General features: G+C 46.3%; 1 protein-coding gene across 2 annotated transcripts in view; it reads right to left on the bottom strand.

The window, feature by feature from the left end:
- The window catches only part of KCTD1 (potassium channel tetramerization domain containing 1), a 90,150-nt gene extending 80,427 nt beyond the window's left edge, over positions 1-9,723 (bottom strand). Inside the window, exon 1 of one of the 2 annotated variants that reach the window (XM_034996347.1) lies at positions 9,668-9,723. Coding sequence is in view for 1 of the 2 variants with exons in the window: in XM_034996346.1 (XP_034852237.1) it covers positions 7,510-9,318 (1,809 nt within the window). In the remaining variant the exon portion in view is untranslated. The other variant, XM_034996346.1, reaches the window with a different exon arrangement.
- Between the last annotated feature and the right edge of the window lie 14,947 nt (positions 9,724-24,670).

The raw sequence follows: 24,670 nt of genomic DNA, 5'->3' as shown, positions 1-24,670 counted from the left end.
CTTTCAGCGCTTCTCAAATAGTAATTGACGTCACATGGGTGACCCTGCCTGGGTGGGTGTGACCACTTTCCCTTCCCCACTGACCGAGGACCAAACTGAACCAACTGACATGGTCCAGGGGGGTCTGGATGTGGCAGATCTGTTCTTAACTGCTACGTGACAGGGCCTCTCAAGAGGTTGCCGTAGTCCCCAGATCCACCGCAGACTGGGGGACCACACACAGCAACGCAGAAGCACATACTCACTGCAAATACTCTTCTGTGTTCTCTGCTATTTTATTTATGTACCTATTTTTGCTTGTTGGTAATAAGTTCTCTCTTCTTAGGCTGCTCTAGGAAAGCACCTCAGGTATAATATGAATCCAGTGTTATAACACCTTCTCTTTATTGGATTTTTCTATTTGAACGGTTGGTAAGAATTTTGGAATTAACAGACTATGGATTTAAAAGGAGACACTCTGGAATCAAACAGGCCTCGATCCGAAATCCAGGCATAGTTTCTGATCAGTTATTAGATCTTAAGCAAGTTAGTCAAGGTTAGTTAAACCTTAGTCTCCTTTGTAAAACGGAAATGATAACCCCCACTCCTTGAGGGGCTGGATGAGGACTAAAGGAGAGACCACACGGATCCACGCTCATCAAGATGGTCTGCACACATCAATTGCCTGGGAATCATGTGAAAATGCAGGAGCTGACTCGGGGCATGGTGTGGAGAGAGCCTGCATTTCTGACAAGTTCCCAAGTGATGCAGAGGTTGCCGGTCGGCAGGCCACGGTAAACAAAACTAAACAAAACCCTGGTATGTCTTGGTCATTATTAATGATTACACTCCACTTCATAACAACAGAACCAGTCAGAGGTTGTGACAGCTGACATAAAAACTCTGCAAGGAGGGAGTCTCGTTTGTCTCCGCAGACTGCAGCCCATTAGGATGAGAACTCTGTGGCCAGAGAACGCCCCTCGTTCACTTCTGCCTGGACCCAGTCCAATGGCTCACCTAGAACAGCTAGGAAGCTGGGAATGCTGAAACAGCTCTAATTTTAAGTTATACTCCTTCACACTACCTGGCAAAAAAACATAGCAAGTTCAGGTCTCATAACTAATCCACAAGCTCAAGAAACTTGCCCTCAACACTTCTCAGACCACAATAACAAGATGGAAGATTTTCTCATGTACCAAGGTGATATACACGTGTGTGCATCTCTATCTGTATGAATGTACTATCCATGACCATGCTGTCTAAATGGGGGAAGGTGGAGAAGTTACCAACACCAAATAAATACATATGTACATATATAGTGTCTCAACTAGCTTGGTCCCTGGCATGTGGTGAAAAGCATCTGCATGGGACAGGTGCTATAAATAATAGTTCCCTTTTTCTTGGGTTGAGAGGAAGGGTAGGGACTGACTGGTGAGACACCTGACCGAACTGGGTTAACCTGCACCAGAGACATGGAGTAAAACTAGAAAATGATGATTAAAAGCTTCCAAACGAGTCCTGACATTCTAATTTGGTGACCACATTACTCACAAAGGAAGCGCCATTTGTCTCTGCCATCCTTCAGCATTCCTTTCTGAATTCCTCTCCTTTTTTCCTAGAAGCCCCCAACCTAATGCTCTCTTAAATCTGTCAACCCTTTCGGGTAGCACATTTTTACCTCCTTCCTCCCAGACAGGATCGAAACGCCCATCTTCCAGGGTTCACTGCCAGGTGATCAGGGGAAAGCAGTTGTTCAAGGTGTAAATGAGGCTAGATCCTCCCAGGAAAGGTCTGCATGATAAAGGTGATTTTCAAATGCCTACCTGGGAGGGGAGGGGTGCTGGGGTGGAGGGGCCAGAGGCACAGAATAGCCTGGTGATGTGGGAATACCTGAGCTGCTCTGGCAGGCTCCCAATCCTCTCCCTTCAAGGTTGCCCCAAGTTTTCCAGGGTTATATACATGGACTCGCTTTATGACTTCCCTGCACCCCGCATATTAAACACAACCAAACTCACTGCCTGAAGAACCAACAGGGGCTCAACTGATCGCAGTCACTCAACAGGAATCACAGATCTCAGAATGCGGTGGGTTTCCAGAAGGAAGTTCCCACTGGGGTTCCTAAAGCAGTCTCAGAGCAAAGTGCTGGGACAAAACCTCTGATCGAAGTTCAGACGCTCTGGACTGTTTACAGTCCTATATAAGAGATTGTCTGCTTTGTTGTTTTTAAAAAATCCCGCACATGGACCAAATTTAGGATAAGATATGAATTTTTAAAAAGTGACTAATAAAAGTTGGCAGTCATATATAAATGTATCTTTTTTAGGGAGAAAGAACAGGCTCTGTCAGGTTGTTAAAGTATAAGCTGAAAGGAAGTCTGACTGTAAAGAAAGTTGAACAGAAGAACGGGGAGAAATCCTGAAAACCTAAAACGTCTAATTAGGTTTGGTCTCCTGTGGTAGAGAGGATATACTGTAGTTTAAAGCCATGGGCATTAGAAAATACAGTCCTTGCTATGGTGAGGTATCTCAACCGGCTTAAACACTCATTTATTTCTAGACTATCTAGAAGCTCAATCCCTGTTATAAAAGACCTGACACCATTCAGAGCCCATCCTCTCTCTCGAAGAATAGCAAGGGGAAACTTTTACAAATCTGAAAACCCAAAGGGCCTAAAATCTTACAGAACCTAAAACTTTAAAAGTTCATCTGTTTCCACTGTGTTGTGGCGAGTATCAAGCAGACAATTCCTCCAGCTTGAAGCGCACGAACTTGCCCATCCTCTACAAACCCCCACTGAGGACTGAGGGCAAGGGCCAAATCGTGCGCCTTTAGACAGCACTTCGCAGGTAGACAGAGGCTGGATCAACAATGGTTGACCTGAATTCAGTGTCTTTACAACACCACTAGTGTTCAATGAAAAAGTCTGCCCATGCAAAGTTTCAAATGTGAAAGCTACGTTTTTCTTTCATTTTGGTTCATCAAGGTCAATCGATAGCCCTTTTTGGACCAACTAATTTCCCCTCCCTTCTCCTCTTTCTAAATTGTCCAGAGAAGTCTTTAAAAAGGCATCCTGACTAACTGGTATGATGCGGTGAAGGCTCAATCAAGAGAAGTAAACACAGGTCCTAGAAATAAAGCTCTAGCAAATGACAGACCCACCTTGTATGTTTGTTCCCAAGATTTTCAACATGGGCAACCGCACCGCAACTCCTACATCAATTTTGCTTTTCAAATGGCAGCTAGGACACCAAAAGGTTAACTTGAAACTGAACTTTTTGTTAAGTAACTGAAGTGGGGTTTTGACTGGCCTAGGCCAAGGCAGAACCCGCTTCAGCAGTTCCACGTGCAAGGAGCAGTCCTACCTGCAGAAGGGGCTCTCACATGTAGTGACAAGAGGAGAGCCTTTTAGGTAACATCTATTTGGGGGAGCCAGATTTTAAAATCAGGGTGACACAAAGATTTAAGTTTTAAATGAACGTGAGCCGCTTTCTCATTTGGCAGCAAATACTTCTTCCCGTTTCCTGGGTCGGGTTTAACGGCGGGCCGGCATACACGAAGGGTGTATCATGACTGCAGTAATAGTATGTAAGAGCTAAAAACACATTTCTTTCCCAAAATGACTGCGGCAACACATTACGTGTTTCACCTTTTAACTTTATTTTGATCTGGTTTTAATAGTTAATGAGGCCAAAATCCTGCCAATGCAACTACTTGCCAAGTGAAAAATGGATTAATTTATAAAGATTCCTGGTACAAAAGCCACAACAGTAGATGCTCAATAACTGTTTCCTGCATGAATGAAAAAAGTTACATAGTTATGTTACTGACATTTAGTTTCTCCACCATTCTGAATGGGAGAGCAAATATTCCTGTAGCAAAAAAAGGAAGGTAGCCATAAACTAACATTAAAGATCAGGAAAATGCCTGTTTTAAACAAGGCAGCTAATCCTAATAGCTCCAGATAACCATTACAAGAAAGTCTTGTTACAACTGCTTCGGCTGTTAAACCCACTACACCCTTCATGTTTGCAGAAGTTTGATTCCCTCGGTACGAAAGAGCAGCCCTCCCAAATTAAAAACAAGACTTTGGCGATTATTTCAGTAATACATGAAATGCATGTTTGTTTGTTTCTATTAAGCAGACAGATTAAATATTGCTTCTCCCTTCCCACACTAAGCACCTGAATGAAGACTGTTTTCCCAGGGCTATCAACATCTGACTTCTCAAAGGCAAGGTCACTGACGACTGCGTGTGGCCCACAGAGAGGCTGCTCCAGTTTTCAGCTGGGAAACCGTAAGGCCGGACTCTGGCCCCTAGCGAAGCCAAAGAAACAGACAAGGACGATGGGCTCCACCAACTCCAGAATCTCCCCACTGCTTATTTCCTACCTGCAGAATTCCTTAGAAGTATTCCCGGAAATAACCTGGGTTGAAGTCAAATAAGAACAACTGAAGACACCTTTGGCACAAGCTTACGAATGTGTCTAAGTCTATTTCAGGGAGCTGATTTTCACATTTTTGTTCGGTGCTGGAGAAAGGCACGGTTTATAAAAGCTCTAGCGACAAAGCTATGATATTTAGAGAATCTAAACTCTTATATTCTTTTTGTGTAGATGATAAAGACTAAAGTTAGAAATCTCTGTAGATGGATATCGAAGCTGAAGTATTGTTCTCTGAGGCAGGAAAAATGCTGTATTTTCATGCAAGGAGAACAGCTCTGAAATTGTAGGATGGGCTGTGCTAAACCTTTTTAAATGTACCATGTCACCTCCAAGATTGCTAGGAAGCTGCACCAGTAACTGGATCATCTTAGGTCACAACAGCTATGCAGGAGGAGGGGAGACAAGAATTGCCCTTTGCTTTTAACTGCCATTCCAGAGAATTAGTGAACTTCTTAAAGCAACCATCACCATAACTCCTCCCCACCCCCCCCAAAATCAACAAAAGCCAGGAACTTCACGTGAGTCAAAATCACAAATTCCATAATCGTTAATCCTTGAATGCATTCATTTTTCAACCAGTCCCACAAATGACACCCTTAGTAACACTCTCAAAAAGTAAAAATTAGAGTAATAGGCTCTTCATTTTTTTTTAGAAACCTGCAATGTTAGAAGAGATCAGAGCATCAGGGTGTGAGTGTTACCAAGAAGCCTAGAATAATATGGTCAACAGCGGAATTCCGTGCACTGCCACTTGATGAGCCTAGCCGATATTAAGGTTAGACAGCCCATGTTTATAATTAAGTAATAATGACTGAAGCTCCAGGTACACACAGCATTTCCTGAAGATTAATGACCGGCAAGAGGAGTTGAGCTCCTGAAGCAGTGCCTTGGGCCAGTAACCCCAGCCAGTCAACAATCCCCAGGAAATGCCCTGGACCTCAAATGGTACAGTGATTTTAATAAATACAAGAGGAAAAAGTTTAGTATCAGCTTTCTACATAAACTAAACATTCGTTTCATTCTTAGAATGCGCAGCGAGCTCTGTAGGAGTTACTAAAGAGTTTCCTTAAAACTTCTTAATGCTGATTAAAAAAACTTACTTTCACATAAATGAAAGGCTGACTTAAATATGTGCAAAAAGAACAACTTTTTGTAGTGTTTTAACTACAAGGAACTTACGCAAAAATGTTTGCATAATAACGATCTAGCCAACATATGGACACTCAAATCTGTATGTAACTTTAATCTATATTTATCTGACTATAACTCAGAAAAAGAAAAGAATCAGTAGTCAGATTTAGAGAACTGATTTATCTCCCTCAGTGGAAACAAGACTGTGACAGGGCAACTGCATTCCTTAGACCAAAACAAAACCCACTCAGCAACTCCCTCGTCCATCTTTTGTGAAACCTTGAGTCATGATTCTACGGACACTGATGTCAAGAAACCAGCAGCCAGATGCCAGTAGACAAACTTTTCATTATTATTCCATGCAGATCTAGACTTTAATAAACTTTCTCCAGCGTTTAACTCTTAATCAGGTGCTACTCTACACCAGGATGTTTCAAGGGTCTTACTTGATTAGAAGAACGCGAACATTTATTTTTGCTTTCAGAGAAAAAGCAAACCCCAATTCTCCAAAGAAGAATTCTCCTCTCGGCCCTCACAACTCCATAAAACCACCCCCTGATCTGTCAGAAATGTACCACGCACACTGGAAGGAGAGAAAAACACATAGCCTGCAGGTCTTGTGTATTTTAGAGAACTTTGGTGTTTATACTACCATTCACAGCCCCTTTCTCTGCTGGCCTTGAGGCTTGCTGATTAGCTGGTAAACCTTTGAAAGGGTCAGTTTGTCTAGAACTGGAATTTCCACTTTGGAAAAAGCACAGAGGTACCTGACATCTGTTCCTCGAAGGGCCTGCACTACCACCTCCAGACTTAACAGTCGAAATTCCTACTTCTGCTTGATGGCAGGGAGGTCAAAGCTGTAAAACCTCCAGTGGCTACGCCTGCCTGCAGAACAGAGCACAGTCCCCAAAGACCTTCTGGTTTCTGGCTCCTTTAGAGAAGAGTCTCCAAAAGATGAACACAATTTTAAATAATATGAATATATTCCTCTAAATAATAAGACGAGAAGCATCCGGGGAAGCCCTCCCTCTCAACCTAAAATTTGGTACTGCTTAGAACTAAATCATTTTAGTATTAAAACAGTTCCCTAATCCTTGATGAGGACACTGAAGCCCAGAGAGGTGAACTGATTTGCCCAAGGTGGCTCAGCTTCTGGGCTACATTTACAACTCTTAACTGTGGGTGCGCTTCCCACACTACTGTGCTGTTTGGTCTTAATGAAATATCTATATTCTCAAGTCTTATCTGCCCCCTAGATGGTGAGCCCCATGGGGCTAGGGAAAGGCAGCAAGGTTTGGTCCCCACTATGCTGGGCACCACAGGGCACAGAGCCTGGTTGGTAGTGCGGATACCCCTTTCCATCTATTAACAAGTGACTTCAGTTTATGGAAACTACACCCCAAACATCACTTTATGTCCAGCTACCTGTTACAGCATAAACTGGCACTGGACTGCCAATCTCTCCACTCCCCACCCACATACAGGAAGTGGGCTTGGCATGTTTTCTTTTTTAGTATAGAATCATTTTTTTTTTTAATCTTCCTAAGTTATGGCGAATATGCAAGAGAGCATTTTAATAGTTACTTTATTCAAATATATTTTAAGTAACTGCTTCCTTTATATGCACGGTATTCTGGCACCCTGCCTTAGAAAAGTCATGCATTCAATGGAGAGCCGGGCTACCTCCTACGGACCTTTTGTTCTGCGAACTTTGAAGTTTTAACCTTACTGCGCAGCACGGATTTAGGGAGCATGCCTTCTCCCATCTTTTAAGGTGAGATGTAAACTTTCCTGAAAAGCACCAAGAGTTAGGCTTCTAAAGGCTGAGATCCAATCTGGTTCAGTCTACTTAGCACTTTTTAAAACTCCTCCCCGCCCCCACCCCAGACCTGCATTAGCACGAGTTAGTCCCGAAACGGTACCAGAAACATTTCATGCATAGAGTTTGGTTTGGTTACCTGGGTGGGGGAAACAATGGCAGGTGAAACTACTGTGGGAGAATTGGTGCTTCTGTGCCCATTGGCTTCTGGAAGAAGAGGCAGGGGGTCGTGTTTCACGGAAACCACCACCACCGCATCCACAGGCTCCGAGGGGCGGATACAAAGTCTTTTGGGGGAAGAGGGGCCGCAGATATCCCCCGACCCGAACACGGACTCGTACAGAGCGCGCTTGGGCGCAGCCTCGGATTTCACGTCGGGCCCGACCTGGCTGTCTTTGGGGAGGATATAGGTGTTCCCCAGCGAGGGCGGCTGGGGGCGGTGGTGGTGGGAGGGATGGGTGGGGGGATGGTGGGAGTGGTGGCGAGCAGCCCCGTTCAGAGCCTCCGAGTAGCAGCCCTGCGGGGCGGGCGAGCCCAGTTTGGTGCCGATGCCCGCGATGCTGTTGAGCGTGGCGATGGAGACGGCGCCGATGCAGTGGTTGGTGTAGGTCTTGGAGAGCTTGGCCGCCTTCGAGAGCATCTGCATCCTGGTGCCCAGCAAGTTCTTGCCAATGGCTTTGTTCTCGTACCAGGTCACATCGCCCTCGCTGCAGTGGTCCCGGGGCCGCTGGAAGAACGCCTTGCAGAGAGGGTTGCGCTTCGACAGGTACTTCACGAAGCTGGCGTAGGGGCAGAACTCGGTGCCCGTCTCGTACATGCGGGGCAAGTTCTCCTCGTCGCTGCTCTCGGCACGCTTCTTGCTCCACGACGACGAGCGCGACTTGTGGTAGGGCCCGAGGGACTTAAAGTAGACGAACTTGCGGCCGTCCTCGTCCATAGCCAGCCCAAAGGAGTCCTCCTCCAGCTCGCGCTGGTTCTCGCGGCCGCGCGTGCAGAAGTACATGCACGTCTCGAACCAGACCTTGTTGAGCAGCCCGAAGGGCGTGTTGGTGCTGAAGACGCTGGAGGTGTAGAGCTTGCGCAGGTCGGCACGCGTGATGGCTTGCTTCTGCACCACGGGCCCGGCGCCCTGCTCCTCGAGCTTGCGGATGACCGCGGCCAGTGTCAGGTTGGCGCTGCGCAGCTCGGGGTCCTTGGTGAGGTCGAGCGTGCGGCAGTACGGGGGCTCGTTGAGGTAGCGGTTGAGGGAGCTGCGGATGCTGATGAGCGACGACTTGCTGTAGAGCTGGCCGCTCTTGGAGCGGGCCTCCGCGTAGAAAGAGCGCAGCACGCGGCACAGCGCCCCCTTGTCCATGGTCTCGAAGTCCGGGCTCTGCGCCTTCTCGCTCAGGTACTCCCGGAAGATGCGCACGGCGTAGCGGGTGGCCAGCCGGGTGTTCTCGCTCAGCCGGGCCCGCTCGGGGCGCTGCAGCACGTCGGGGTCCAGCTCGGCGCTGTCCCCGGGCGGCCCGCCGCGGGCCCGGGGCGCCAGCAATCGCGGCGGCGCCTCGGGCTCCAGCGCGGCGCTCTGGTCCATATTGATCATATGGACCGGCTCGGGTTCCAGCTCCTCCCCGGCCGAGTCCTCGGGCTCCAGGGGCTCATCCCAGTCCAGCCCCATCTCTTCCTCCTCCTCTTCCTCCTCCTCGTCCTCCTCCAGCCCCCCACCTCCGTCCTCCTCCTCCTCGTCCCCCGTTATCTGCACCTCCTGGATCTCGTCGTCCTCCTCCTCTTCCTCCTCCTCCTCGCCCGCGCTGCAGTAGTGCGGGCGGCCGTGGCGGCGGCCGCGGCCCCCCGCACAGCGCTCGCCCTCGCCCCGCTCCCCATTGTTCTCGGCGGCGGCGGCGGCGGCGCTGGCGCTGCCGCCCGCGCTGGTGTTACAGTCCCCGCTGCCAGGCATTCTCGCCATATTGCCGTCTCTCTGCCAGTCCTCGGGCAGGGCGCATGCGCTATATTGGACCGCAGCGCTGAGAGCTTTTGTGTTTAATGACCTTCAGCTACCGGGAGGCAAAGCCGGGCTCTTAAAGGAGCCGCGCTCCAATTGTCAGTTCGGAGCGCGGCTCCGGAGGGGCAGCGGCGCGCAGGGGATGGAGGGGAAGGGAGGCGGGGGTAAGTTAGACAGGGAGAGGGTAAGGACTGGGACTGGCTGGACCCTCTTCCTCCCCAACCCCTCTCCCCAGTCCTAAGAAAACTTTGAAAGGGGGGGGGGAGAAAGGGGAGGGAAAGCTGTCGGTGGGGGTGAAACACTCCCAACTTACCCTCTGGCGGAGTGGCGCGCGGGCCCGGGCGGGAGAGAGGGAGGGCCGGCGGGAGGGCGGGGCGGTCTCGCTTCTCTAAGTAATGCCGGAGGAGCGGTGCCCCTTCCACCGCCCCCTCATTGCCCCCCAGAGCCGGGGGTTCGGGGAGGCGGCAGCGCCGGGCGGGCCGCGGGTGCTGCTCGGAGAAGCCCGTGTCTGGCGCCGCCCGAAGCGGAGCGGAGCAGGCAGGTTAATGAGCAGGGTGGAGGAGGCACGGCGAGGCCCCGCACCCTCTCTGCGCCCGCGGCCAGGGCGCAGCGGGCGAGGCTTGGGAGCGGGATGGGGCTGGCGGCGGCGGCTCCCCCACCTACTTGCTGGCGGCGAGGCGCGGGGGCCTGGGGCCAGCCGCACGGCTCCCAGCTCCCTTTCCGACTCTTGCAAAGGAGCGAAACACGCCCCACGTCAGCCTCATCCCTTTCGACTTTTCCAACAGCCTCTTTTAAGCTGTCATTAAAGACCTGGGGCGCTCCCCGTAGGTCTAGGGCAAGTCCGCGCCGGTCCCGCCAGCCTGGGGAAGGAGCAAGAAAGAAAGACGGGAGGGGCGGGGGGGAGGGGAGACACCGGGAGAGGTGCTGGGGACCCCAGGGACCCCCTCCACACCGGCGCTGGCCGCCGCCCTCCCTGCCTCGGAGCACCCTGACATAACTCCCTCTGGCGAGGCGCTCCACCTGGTTGGAGCTAGAGCAATGCCCGTCCCTAAGGCCCGTCGGCGGGCGGGCGGAAAAAGTGAACTTGGGGCTCGGCCGCCCCCGCCACCGCCACAATTCCGGCAATTCGGATCCCGGGCGCGCGCTCGTTCCAAGTTTGCCAACCGCCATTCTTTCGCCCTCGGGGCTGCGCTGCCTCCGGCGCACGGGGGCGGATACCTCCGAAACTGGAAAGGCGGCCAAAGAGCTCGCCGGGTCCCGCTTTCCCATAGGAGACACTGTCCCACTTCCAGCCGAACGCCCGCCCCCGACGCGCCCAGAGTCTGGGCGCGTCCTCGCGTCGCCGCCTCCCGCGCTCTCCCGACCCAGGGGCAGCGGCCCCAGAGCCGCCCGAGACCTCGGCTGTTTTCTTTGGCGGCACAGCCCCGGCACCTCCGGAGCTCCCACTGCATCCCAGTCTTCTCCTCCTCGGGCAGCCCGAGTGTCCCCTAGCGCTCCCGTCGGCTCCGAATCCCAGGGGCTGGGGAACCAACGGAGCCAAGTCCCAGCAGCCCGACCCCCAGGGCGTGCTGACCCTGCAAGGAAACAGCCTCGCCAGCTCCTCCGGGGCGTCCTCGGATTTGCCCCCGAGTCCTAATACTAGGCACTTCAGCTGTGTAAGTCTTGTCAGTTGTCCGTGCCCCCGCCCCCTTCCCGGATCCCCCGTCTTGCTTTCAGGGCAGTTTATAACTTTACGCATCAATAGAAACCCATCCGTCATAAAATGTAAGAGGGGGGTAAACTAGGGTTCTGGGTCGTGTGGGCGTCTAAGTAGGAGTTGACGGTGTCTTCAGCCATCAGTGCTCGCCCTACGCGTGTTTCCGCGGCCCTGGACCCGGCAGAGCGTTGGGGAAATTGCGCCAGGTGTGAACAAGTTGGAGCAAGTCGGGGCCTCCCGGGCCCCCTCCCGTTCCTCGGGCACACACACAAACACAGACGACACACGCTCTCATCCGCCCTGCTGTCAGCAGAGAACCCTTCGGGGAGGTGAGGAATTCGGTGGTTGCATCCCTCCGGAAACATCCCCGAGGTGCTGCCCGCTTTGTCCGAAATACACTGTGTCCCCGAAAATATGTAGAAAGGCGTTTGTTTGTTTCCCGGAGTTCAGGGCAATAGGCAACTAAGTTAGTTGCACACGCAAACCCGAGCACACACCAGTCGCACAGGGCTACTTCCGGAGGGCTGGCCCTTTGTCCCGGGATGCTCCCAGGTTTTCCGGGCGCCCGAACACTCGGGAAGGGAATTGCATCAGTGTTGAACACTCAGGTGGGCGCCCAGCAAGTTACCTACCAGGGGCTGCTCTCCGGCGGCCCTCACGGCCAGCGCAGTGCACCGAGGGGTTGCGCTCCCGGAGCGGCCTGGGGATACCCGCCCACTCTCCAGCCCCGGAGCGGAGCGACGCCCCAGGTCTCCCCACTTATGCAGGCGAGCCCCCCTCCCCGCCCCCTCCCCCAGCTCCCCTCCCGGCTGGGCGAGCTGCTTTGAATTGCTTGCAATTTGCCGGAGGCGGTGTGCTGGGTTGGACGCTCCGGGAAACAAAGCGACCAAAAACAGCTCCCAGTTGACGTCAACTTATTTCCAGAAAAGAAAATAGTTTTGTGCTCCCAGGACAAAATTCCCCCCAGGGCAGGTCTCTACCGGCAAAAACCAAAGGGGAGAGGGGGGTGATGGGCAATAGCAGAACCAAAAAACCCCGAGTGCAAATAAGTTTCTAACGGATGTAGCCAAACAACAGCTTCAGATGCTGCCTGGACGGTTTGCAAACAATAGGCAGGACCCTGGCAGACATTAGATAGGAAGAACGCACCTTGGAAAGTATGCCTTGGCCTGATTCTCTGGCAACTATGAATCTGCTTCGTGGCACCAGCTCCTGAACAGCTACCAAAATTCTTTGCCCATTAATGATTCTTCATCAAATATTGGAAAAGACCTCTTCAGGTTAGAAACTACAGTATCTATCAGGAAGGACACCCAGAAAAACCCTTCCCGCCACCATCAAAGATAAATAAAGAAGTTGCTTAATTTTTAAAACCCGGTGACACAAAATTACAGTTGAGTTCATAAAGGAGTTCAATTCCAGGTTTGGTAAATGATTCCTTAAAAGCATCTTGTGGTACCACACACTCACTACCAAATTGAGAGCATCAAAAAGGCTTTCTTCTTCTTATTTTGGTAAGGAAACAGTAGTGGTTGTCTACTATCAGCCCAACTGATAAAGTGGGATTCATCCACTTTGACTCTGCCTTATCATAAAATCCACTGAACTCCCCCACCACTTAAAACTGATGGCTCCTTTGTAAGGATGATTCCTTTATTTCTTGTGCAGAATGCATAGCTTCTTCACATAAACTGATTCCAATCCTGTATGAAACACTTATTACAATTATTTCACTGTCACAACTCATTACTATAAAAACTGTGCTGAGATGTTTGTATCTTCAATAAGATGCTCCACATTTTTTAGCTCTTTCACAATCATTAAAAAGTATCATCGATATATTTGTGCTGCTCCATTTCTTAGACTACCTGAAAGTAGTGACATGGTTATTTTGGAAGGAAAAACTCCAGATGTTTCCCCTTCATTTTATAACTCATCTACTCCCATTCCATGTTCACACGTTATGAGAGGTTATACCATATAGACACATATGCATTCAACTCTTCTTCCTCTTTGCTTCCAATCTACTGAGCATCATCTGTTAGATCATTGGTGTAGTTGCTTTCTATCTGCCTATTTTCTCTGCTACACCAATATACCTTTGTAGTTTAAGTTGGAGCCTGGGTCATGGTGAGCACTCCAGTCATTTACATTAAATGAATGAATGAACAGATCTGTGTGTAGTTAGATCTATATTTAGCAAGAAACTTCTTGGTAAAAAATCTTAAAATGCCATGGATCTGAATCTCTACATTAAAAAATCAGGACAAAAAGCAACTGCAAGGCAACATTATTGTTTGCAACTTAAAATAAATGTAAAGACTGCTTTGGTTTACTATTTCCCTACCATAATTTCCTCGCTGGTAGAACATACTCTAGGAAGTTATGGCAGAAGTAGATTGAGGGACGGAGGAATGGACGTATCAGTGTATTAAAAGAGGTGGTTTGGGGAGGATTTAAATTGATAAATTCAAGAAATTTTGTGGGCTCTTGGGGGCAGAGACCAGAAAAAGCATTTGGTTCATCACATTCAAGTCATGCTTTCTTGATTTGATTACTAAAAGATTCATAAAGTACAATGGAGGTTAAATCGTATTTCAAATTTGAGGCTATTCTGATATCTTTGTTTCAAAGTTTCACTGTCAAATTCTGTTGAATTCACTTGAAGGTCATCTTGAGTAATACGTTTTGAACTCAGATGAAAAACAGAACCCATGTACTCTAACTCTATAAAGTGGAAGCAAAGAAAAATAACTCCAGAAGAATAGAACCTATGTCTTATTTATTATTGCATCTCCGGTTCATTTTCAACACAATTCCTTAGCATATTTTAGCAGACTGGTTGGCACATAATAGACACTCAGTAAACACACAAATATTTGTGTGTGGGGAGAGAGCTAACGTCAACAAAAGGATGTGTAGCAGATTGGTTAAAACCTCATCTTTGAAACAGGACTGCATGGGTTTGAATCCTAGTTTGGTCTTACCCATTGCCTTTTTAATTTTTTAATTATTTTTTAAGATCTCATCTGTTGAAGTAATCTCTATATGTAACGTGGGGCTGACTTACAACCCGAGACCAAGAGTCACGTCCTCTACCCACTGTGCCAGCCAGGTGTCCCATCTAGTTGCCTTTTTTTAATGTGTTGGTTCTCTCATTATTTTATTATCTGCGTGACAGTTAATAGCCCCTACCTCATAGGACTATTTCAAGAATTAAATGAGGTAATATGAGTAAAGCACTAATACAGTGTCTGGAACATTAGTAAACATTCAACTGTTAGCTCTTTATTTATTAAGGCTCTATTTTCCAGGCTTGATTACAAAAAAGAAAAGCAAGGCCAGAAGGTTTCACAAAGATTAAGCCACTGGCCTATGGTCTCCCAGACCTTGGTAAGGCAGGGAAGTTTGGCTTCATAGCCCACACCTTAGCCGCTTGACCACATACAGCTTTCTGGGAACCAAAGAAAGAAAACAAAGTCTTTAAGGGAGCAATTACCTACCATTAAAATACTTCTATGGGTCATTGATTTGGGAATCAAATTTTGCAAAGTCAACATAGTACTAAGCTGAGTCCTAAGCTTGGATTACGAGCAGAGCAGAGATGCCCTAGGAAACTGTCATCTTTGTCACTTGGTACCTAGAACACTAGTACTATTTTCCTGGGCTATTAGAAGTAGGGACCCATCTGTGTCTTAGAATTGACAGTCAAGAATGTTAGAGGCCAAAGGAATGCCCACAAACCCAACCAGACTAGAATGGGGTGTTTTCTATTGAAATCCTAGGCTATTTTGCATAAATCTCCTGGGGACAAGGAAGGGACTACCTATTTTTATCTTTGGTGCTTTGTCAAAAAACAGGTCAGAGTGAACCTAACAGAGTGATTGACAGGAGTAGAATTTTTAGTTTCTAATTGCCACCTGGTAACTCTAATTCTTGATCTACCTAATAATCACCTACCAGTCCTGGACTGTTTTTAAAACAAGCAATGTATGCGGGAATGTGGTTTTCCATAAGTAAACTATATTTTTTGTAGAGCTTAAAAGTGTGCTCTTTGTTATAATAATAATCTGACAATGAAACCACTTGGTTAATAAAAAACTCAAATGTAAAGACTGTCAAAGTTAAACATAAAATCAATGGTATTTGTTTCTTTCTATTCTAGTCACATCTCTTTAAAGGATATGTGGGATTGAAGTGGATGTTAGTCCTCTTATTAATAAAATGCATTTCTGTGCCATTGCAATACTAATTAAGGTGGAAAAAGAAGTAAAGATATGTGTTACTATCGTGTCACAAATACATTATGTATTAAATAATGGAGGAACTATTTATAGTTGTCTTGGAACATAAAATATTCCTGAAACTACTTGCTACCATTCAAAAAAGTAACCTATTCAGTAAACCCAAAGCAAAACAAACAACAAAATTCTAAAAACCCACTTTATACTGAAATGGTGGTATGAAAATGTTATTCTCATATTTTTAAATTGTCAATATCAAGTAAGCTGGCCTTTGAAGAAAGCAATTAGGCAATTTCTCAAAAGCCATAAAAATGTTCATGTTCTATGACCCAGAAATTGCTTCTGGAAATTACCTTCTTCCGAAATACCTAATTTTCTTTGTAGTTTGGTAAAGTTTGGCTTATTGCATCTAGACCTCTTGGACAAATGAGTTTTGCAGTACCCGTCGCAAAGTTTGCCCTAGAACAACATTTAATAATGTCTTAGAGACTACTTTTGTTTATAAAGTTTACAGAGTAATTATTTGTTGAATGAAGGAAGGAAAAAGTTCAATTATGGTAAAATCGTGTCTTCTCAATGTTCTATAACAATGTCAAGCACCCTTGGATGAATATGGATAATGACAGTGAAGGTAAAGGATATAAAATAAAAGGGCAAAGCAAAATAAAATCTAAAGCTCACATTTCAATATCTCCACAACTTTGAGAAAGTTTAAGGACTGGATTTGAAGCTCTAGATATCAGAAATTAGTATCTAGATATATCGTGGCAATTCACAGGATGTGCGGAGGAGTGGGTATATACCTGCCCCGTGGCTATGTTTCTAAATGAACTAAAAAAGAAAAAAAAAAAATCCCCTTTTAAATACCCAGAAGCACTAACCCACATTTTGAACTAATTGACTTACTTTTTCTTAGAAAAGCTTAATTTAAGTGATAGGGGCACATGGGTTTATCTGAATATTTAAAGAGGCCCTGGGATGGGGAGGGTTTGTTCTATTTCTTTAATTTGATGCTGGAGATCCAGGCTTTGCACCTGATGGAAGAGAACAGCCTTGGAGAGGGGTGGGAAAGCAGCTAACCTTGTGACCACTCTATTTTGGGATCTAAGTTTGCAGAGCCAGGGCATGGTTAATACCAGTATAGAGCTCATAATTCTTCATGTTTACTCTTCCTACAGTCTGTACTTTGATTAGGATACCCCAAGAGCCACATGTTGTCATTATTCCAAATGAAAGCAGACTCCTCAATCCATGATTGCATCTGTTTTACTGTCTTTTCTCTCTTTATGGCTCACCTCTCTTAAAAAAAAAAAAAAGGCAAAGCCTTGGTCTATCATTCTTTTCAGATTATAAAAGCAGTAAGTCTTGTTGGAGAAGATTCAGAAAGTACAGAACTCTGGAAAAATATATATGCGCCATATTTGTTTCTTAGCATTTGGCAAACGCTTGCTGTGGGTCTGGTTTTTTGTGTTAGTACTCTCGAGTTGTTCTCATGAATATGTGTGAAAATTGTTCCTATTTTCCAGATGAGTAGATACCCAGAGGACTTAAATAACTCACCTAACATCACATAGCTAGTGAGGGTCACTCTGGAGCACCTACAGTTTCTTAACAATCCACCAGACCCAGCCCTTCAGTTCTATTTCCAGTGCCCAGAAGAAAAACACTATTTCCACTCAAGTATATTTCCATGAATTCAGTATCATTGGTTTACTGTTAAAGTAAGACGTCATTCAAAATACTGTAATCAGTAAATTTTTGGCAAAAAAAATGTAAAGTATGAGTTCATTTGTTGAAAAAATGGAACTAAAATTGTATGTGCACATTTTACAAATGTGCCTAGCAAGCCTAAAACCACAATGATCTTCCTACCACCCTCACCCTCCATTCTAGATGTTTTGATTACACTGCCTTGCACAGCCCAGACCTTTGTAAGGGATGCTGCCTTGTTCACGCCACTGACAAAGGGACAGGTTTGCCAAGCCAAATATTCCATCATATGACGACCCAGCCCTGACTGATTGGATCAAGGATAGGTCCTTGGACAACCAATCCCTAGGCTAACTAGAAGCCTGGATTGCAACTCTTGGGCCAAACAGCCTCTCTTTCTAGGAATTATGACAAGAGTGAGAAGAAAGGGCAGCAGAGCCATTGAGTTGGCCCAGTCCTTCTCCGGGGCTTGTTCCTGCTGAGAGCCCTGGGGGTGGGGGCCAGAAGGCTGCCTCGCCCTATCCAGACTCATCTTCCAGTTTGGCCCTCCTAGAATCCTGACCTTGGTTTTCAGTGAGGTTCCACTTCCATTATAGTCCCCCTCTATCCCTAACACTTAATACCCCTTGCTTAGAACCAGGAAATCCTAACTGTGCCTTCACTCTCAGCCTGGGTGCAACTCCCAAATCTCAGACTTTGTGAAAGTCACCACAATTCACCCTCTATCCAAGATTAAAACTTGGACAACATCCCTTCTCCTTCCTCCTCTGTCATGCTCTCTCTCACCCTCCGTTTCTCCTAAAGCACAAAACCCTACCAATTCTCACGATTTGCTTTATTTATTTATTTACTTACTTACTTACTTATTTTTAAATAGGCTCCAGGCCCAGTGTGGAGTCCAACGCTGGGCTTGAACTCATGACCCTGAGATGAAGACCTGAGCTGAGATCAAGAGTTGGATGTTGGACGCTTAACTGACTGAGTGACCCAGGTGCCCCTCACGATTCCTTTAAATCCATCTATTGTCTTCATCCAAATGTGGATTAATTATCTTTCCCCCTGTAGTAGTTATCTTGGGCTGCTGTAACAAAATACCACAAACTGGGTGGATTAAACAACAGAAATGTGTTTTCTCACACTTCTGGGAGCTGGACGTCCAAGACCATGGTGCTGTCAGGGTTTTGGTGAGACCTCTCTTCCTGGCTTGTGGAGAGCTGCCTTTTCTCTGTGTCCTCACATGGCTTCTTCTCTGTGCATGTGTGGAGAGAGACAGATACAGATCTCTGGTATCTCTCTCTCTTCTCATGAGGACACCAGTCCTATTGGATTAGGACCCCACCCTTTTGAGCTCATTTAACTGATTACCTCCTTAAAGTCCCCAGCTTCAACATATGGGAGTTAGGGCTTCAACATATGAATTTTGGGGGCACACAATTCAGTCCATAATTCCCTCCAAACCTGCTCCTCCTTCCTTATTTTCCGTCTCTGTAGTGCACTCAACCTAGGAGCCCAGGAGTCACCGTGACTGTTCCCTCAGGTTCAGGTCACATCTGTCCCATTAGGCTCGTGCTTTCTAGTGCCAGTGGCATTACCCTAATCCAGGTCACCTCTGCTGTTCTGTGACTCAGGGAACAGAGGAGAAGCCGAGGCTGAGGAGGGCCACCCATGGACGAGGGGACAGCCTCCACAGGTGTCCTGGTTGTGATTAGTTTCTTGTCCTTGGATGCCCACGGGATGCCTTCAGATACTTTAACTTGGCCTATTTTGTGTAGGCTCCTCTTTCTTGGAAACCAACAAACACAGACTAAAACGTGCTCCCTGCCAACTCGTTTAGTGGCGCCCACCATCCCCCAACACCCACCTTACCATCTAGCTAACAAAAGTAATTGCTCTTCCTTAAAAACGCTTGTCTCTCATCCTGCATACCTTGGCTCATACACCCTCGGCCTGACATTCTCTTCATCCCCTTACTTAATGGTTGAACTCCCAGAGAACTTTTTGGAATGATTCCACAGGTTACCTCTGTTTGGAAGCCTTCCCCGTCTTCAGCAGACTCACGGATCTCTTTCTCTATAAAGAGAGAGTATATCATAGTGGTTAAGTGCTTGGGCTCTGGTGCCAGGAAACTTGGATTCAGATTCTGGTTCTGCCACTTCTGTATTGTGTAATTTTAGGCAAAATTCTTCACCTCTTATGCTTGTGTCTTTGTTGACAGCATGGGGGGGGGGGGCTGCTGTGAGGATTAAATGAGTTAATATAGGGTAAAAGTTTAGAACAGTGCCTGGCACACTGTAAGTGCTTAGTAAATGCTAGCAGTAATCATGATCCCGTGCAATATGGATCACACCCACCACTGGATTGTGAGCCTTTCGGTCTCCACTCAAGTCCTCTGAGGCACCTTCTAGAACTGTCTCTGGCCAGTCTTCCCTATGCTTCCTGCCATTCTGGGCAGAGCCCTGTTTTCGCAGTTGCATGTACTATAATTGCTGGTATCTCCTTAACCAGACTCCGTGGGCTTCATGAAAAGACAGGAGATGATTATTATTATTATTATTATTATTATTATTTTATTATTTGTATTCACTTTGCCCAGTGTACTTACTGGCACATGGAAGGTACTCAGCAGAGATGTTTGTTGCGTGTGTTACAACTGCAAATTTACTTGCCTGTATCATCCATTTGTCAGCAAGTTCCTTATATCCATCTATTCTTTGTATAAGGAGGGGCAGTGGTGGTATATGAGACTGACCATGGGCTCAGAGCCAGGCAACCTGCTTTAAATCATGGTTGTGACACTTTCTAGCTGTGCAACCACGAGCCAACCACTTTTCCAGCCTCATTCCGATGAACTTGACCTGTACCCCCAGCCTGGGCTCCAGCTCACTGCACTGTGCCTTATGTCTGGACCATCAGTGACCATTCATGCCCCGGGCCTTTGTCTATGCAGCTCCCCTCTGCCTCAGATGCTTTTCCCTCTTGTGCACTTTACACATTCCTGCTTATCTGGTAGGACCCAGCTCATGTGTCTTAGAGGCTTTCATGAAGCCATCCCTGCTCTTTGTTCTATGCTAATACTTCTTTATTCTTTTATTATAGTAATATCTCCACTGAGAGGCTCTGATGTACCCGTATGTGTACATATGTTCCTAAAGAACAGTTTTGCAGGGTTGTATCTGTTCAAAACAAGCCAGAGGAAACATCACAAAACATTCAAAGGCTGTATCCTAGAATGATATGATAATGAGAGTCAAGTCTTCAAAAAAGTCAGGCCAACTTTTCTTTAGGGAGTAGCTACTCAGGGCGCCTGGGTGGTTCAGTTGGTTAAGCAACTGACTGCCTTCGGCTCAGGTCATGATCCCAGTGTCCTGGGATCTAGCCCCTCATCTGGCTCCTTACTCAGTGGGGGGCCTGCTTCTCCCTCTCCCTCTGCCTGCCACTCCCCCTGCTTGTGCTCTCTATCTCTCTTTCTGTCAAATAAATAAATAAAAATTCTTAAAAAAAAATAAAGAGTAGCTATTCTGGGAGTCAATGAGAGGAAAGGAGGTGAAGAATTCATTAATATCGGTAAGGTCCTTTGAAGATGAAGACGGCCAGGTAAGAGTATTAAGTATCAGATTTCTGTGTAATTAGGGATCAGGTCTGTTCCAGATCATCTCCATCTTTGGCAGAGCCTCACTTTATTTTTGCAAACAATTGAATTCTTTCATTCATAACCTTTCCCTTCATTTGAATATGGCTCTTAAGGGACACATCAAAGGGCTTGGAGATCATCATTTGAATCAGGTTGTCTTTATATATGATGTGGTAGATATGAAATCTTTATCTTCCTTTCTGTTTTTCAAATGGAAGGAAGCCATTCTCTCTTTGAAAATGCAGCGAGCCTTCCCAGAATGTACTCTGCACCTTAGGTCTCTGAGAGAGAAAACCCAACAAGAATACCCGAAGGTGCATTTGAGAGTTTGTCCTGCCCACCTACAAGAAATAAACGAGCATTTCTTTATTCGGGGACTTTTATTTTGCGGGCATCGGTTCGATTCTTGTGAGTCCCAACTCACTTTTTTGAATAAATTAAACTGTCTCTAATTTGCTTCTTGATGCTTCTGTGGGGGTGAGCATACTTTGTTTCCAGAACTTCTTCTCTGTGGGATGTTGAAGTGTTAGTGCCAATTTTTTTTTCCCCCAAAAGGAGATGGAAGAGTCAGGTTTAGTACTAAGCATTAACTCAGCAGTGGTTGCTAAACTCTTTGAAATCATTAGATGAAAGGCAAAAATAAATCTGCAGTAAGTATACATATCATCACTGTTTTTGTTGTTATTGTGGGAATCTGCCATTCAAAGAGTATTTTCTTACTGAATAATTTTCTCTCTGAATTTATAATATCTTAAGTTTTATTTAGGAAAAATGTTTCTTTCATAGGTATTCTTTAAATTTCTTATTGAAGGTAGCTTTTTAGCTTAGTAGAGTCTGAAGCCTATGGAATATAGTCAGTCGTTCCTTCATCCCCTACCCCATGCCTAACACAAACCCAAGCGCATAGCAGGGGCCAACAACCATTGGTTGCACTGAATTGAACCGAAAGGCTTGCCATTTTGACATGTGATCAAACAGCTATAATTAAGCACTGTTTCTTCTTCCATAAAGTCAACGCAGCCTTTTGGCAATTTTAACCATTCTTCTTGAGAATCCAATTTTCCAGGCTTCGTGGTCTGTCCCAGGATCCGACCAGTGTATCTGTGGCCTGAGCAGGGCAGCAGGAAGCCGGATTCCAGAAGCACAGCCGAGTCTGCCCAGGCTCCTGCCCTGTGTTTTCCCTGGCTGCACTTCTTACCCGACCAGGTCCACACCTGCGCTGCAGACGCATCGGACCAGTTCCGCCGAGCTCCTTCGGGCTCTCCTACAACAAACCAACAAAAGCTTGCCACTCCCCGCGGGGTGCGCTGCCAGGCTCTGAGCTGGTTACCAATTCACCGAGAAGACAGCTCTGAAATTGCTGCTGCCTACGGAGGGTGAGGGTGGGTATATATAGAGATCTCCAACTTGATGAATCTGTTTGGGAAGTCGGAATTTGCAGTTTGGGGAGCGAGCCTGTTCAGGGACCGTCTGCGTGAACATTCTGCTGGAGCAGCCTGTGTGCTGAGTTCACGGGGCTGGCACTTGACGGTTCAGCTTGACTTTGCAGGCTCTGTGGTCTCATCCCAAAGTCACAGCCCACACAACTGGCATTTCCCCTGGTGGCTTGGAGGAGCTTAGACAATAATCCCCAAGCTCTGTTTCGGAGGCCCGATCTTGAAGGGGAGAGAGGGAGGGGTAGTGACGACGCCATCTGTTTCTTTCCACCCAGGAATCTCTGCCCCTATGTTCCTCGGGCTGGTTCGGGCCTCAGCTTCGAGGCTGGTGCCACAAAAGGCTGCTTCCTGAGACAAGAGAACAAGGGAAAGGCTTCCCTCCCTGCTGCAGAAAGCTCTCTGGGAGCTAGGGAAGAAGGGAAAGGACTCTGAGGGTCCCCTGCATCCCTCTCTCTCCCAGGGGAGTTCAAATACTCATCAGGCTTCTTCTGATACTAGTTTTTTTTTATTAAAAAAAAAAAAAAAAACTTTTTAAGAGGATATATCCACACAACATCGATGTCTCTATCTTTTGGTACATCTCCCAGGACCGGGCATTGGATGGTTTCTGCTCCATCTCTATGTTAGGATAAGAAATCTCCAGGCATTTGTCAGTGTTTCAAGAAATGTGTTACTACTAATTCTAAGATGTGGGTATTGGAAAATTATTTGCATACAAATTATATGAAAACCATCCTGGAATTTATTTGCAACCCCAACGTGCTTTCTCGAGAGTAGAGTAAGTGTTACAGGTCCAAAGGAAGGCCCATCTTAGGGCTGATGTGGGAATGAGAGGGAACTGCAGTTGTTCTAGACACACGGTCCAGTACTTCTGCCTTTAGAACACCCACCGTAGCAAACTGGAATGGAATACACACTTTGAAGATTGAAGAATTCCTCCAGTCCATGTCAAAAAAGCAGTTGTCTCTGAATGTGATCCCATCAGAAGCAAACCAACAATGAAAATGATTTATTTTCAGAAAAATATTGTTTATGAAATCAAAGTCAAGATAATCAAAGCCTTACTTTCTTAAACATCTGTAAGATTTTAAGTTAGGACTTTTTAGATTATTTTCTTCTCTGGCCGCTTGAAAATTCATTCCCTGTTTCCTCTCTATTTAAAATAAGACATGATTAACAGATTCCATAAGGTCATGTTAAATGAAACCCCAAATACAGCAAAAGTAATGTAAGTGGAATTATCAAGGGGGAATGAGTGAGTGGAGTTAAACATAAATGGACCAGCTCATGCATTTTTAATGATTCCTTTTCTTCAATGTGAAACAAAAACAAGGAGGTAGGGAAGGTGTAAAGGCAGTCATTTATATAATCATTGCATCTAAAACCGTTACACCATAGAATAATAGAAGTAAAAATAAAATAGAGTAATTAGCATGATCCATTGAGAGCTTAATCAAGGCCAACACTGTTTGCTGCCTGTTAATTTGTAACTAATTTGCTGCCACTGGTACACTTGGAGACTGAACTCTATAGATTATAATGTAAGTGGAACCCTGGAAACTCAGCACACAGCCCTGATACCTTCTTGTGCTAAACTGACCTTCATGTTGGTACTGTTGAAAAACCTAAAGTTGCATTCCAAATGTATCTTCTTTGGGAAAATAAAATGTTTGTCCTCCTTCTTCTCCTTCTCCCCCCCCCCCCATTTTTCCTTTTCACATAAAAAATTTGGTTTGGGTTGGGGGAAGGGAGAGGATTTACTATTTAACATTTTAAAAAGGCAATTAGCCTGTTAATAGCATCTGCATTGCACCAGAGGCATTTTAGTAAGGACTGAGTTGAGGCATCTTTAATGCTATGTGCTTGACCTTTGGATGGTGAGTTAAAGTTTACAAAGCACGTTTGTCTGTATCATCTCATCTAAACTTCATGGCAAATAAGTGCTATGGTTATTCCCCACTTGAAAGATATGAAAATTGAGATGGCGAGCATTTCAACAATTTGCTCCCAAATTATTTCACCCGGGTATTAAGATGCAGGGTCAAGAACTGAACCCAGTACTTAGATCCCCAAATCCTGTATTCCTTCACTACACTTAGCTACCACCTAAAAGTTGTAGAACCCCAAGGGGGCTCTGAGAAATAAGCTTAGCACTTTGAGCACAGTTTCACTCTGGAACTGATAAAAACCCACTCAGATCTCTCCTTTCCTGACAACTCACAGCTCAAATGTCATGGAAAAGAAACACTTCCTACCTCTCTCGCCTTTCTCCCGCCCCCGACAAGACTCTTCTATTCAGGCTGTCAGATTTTTCTTGCAAGGCATTTGGGACTCAAATCAGGGAAGGGGGGAGGCACCTTGCCTTGATTCTCATGGCAATGACAACCAAACTGTTACATTAATTGTTGAGGGGGAAGTAGGGGCACAGATTATTCACAAAGAACAGATAATTCCCGTCTCACCTCTAGTTATGAAATACCTTCTCTAACTTGATCTTAACCTTCTCCTGGCTCAGACCTGAAATCACCGATTGGAACTTAGTTTTAGGCAGAGAGACACATCGCTCATAAAGTTATACACTCCCAGATAATTAAGAGTA

Source organism: Mirounga leonina, unplaced genomic scaffold, assembly GCF_011800145.1.
Source record: "Mirounga leonina isolate KUSES-001 unplaced genomic scaffold, KU_Mleo_1.0 Mir_93, whole genome shotgun sequence".
NCBI classification, from domain to species: domain Eukaryota; kingdom Metazoa; phylum Chordata; class Mammalia; order Carnivora; family Phocidae; genus Mirounga; species Mirounga leonina.
Note: the sequence above shows the minus strand (reverse complement) of the source record. Positions and strands in the feature narration are given on the sequence as shown.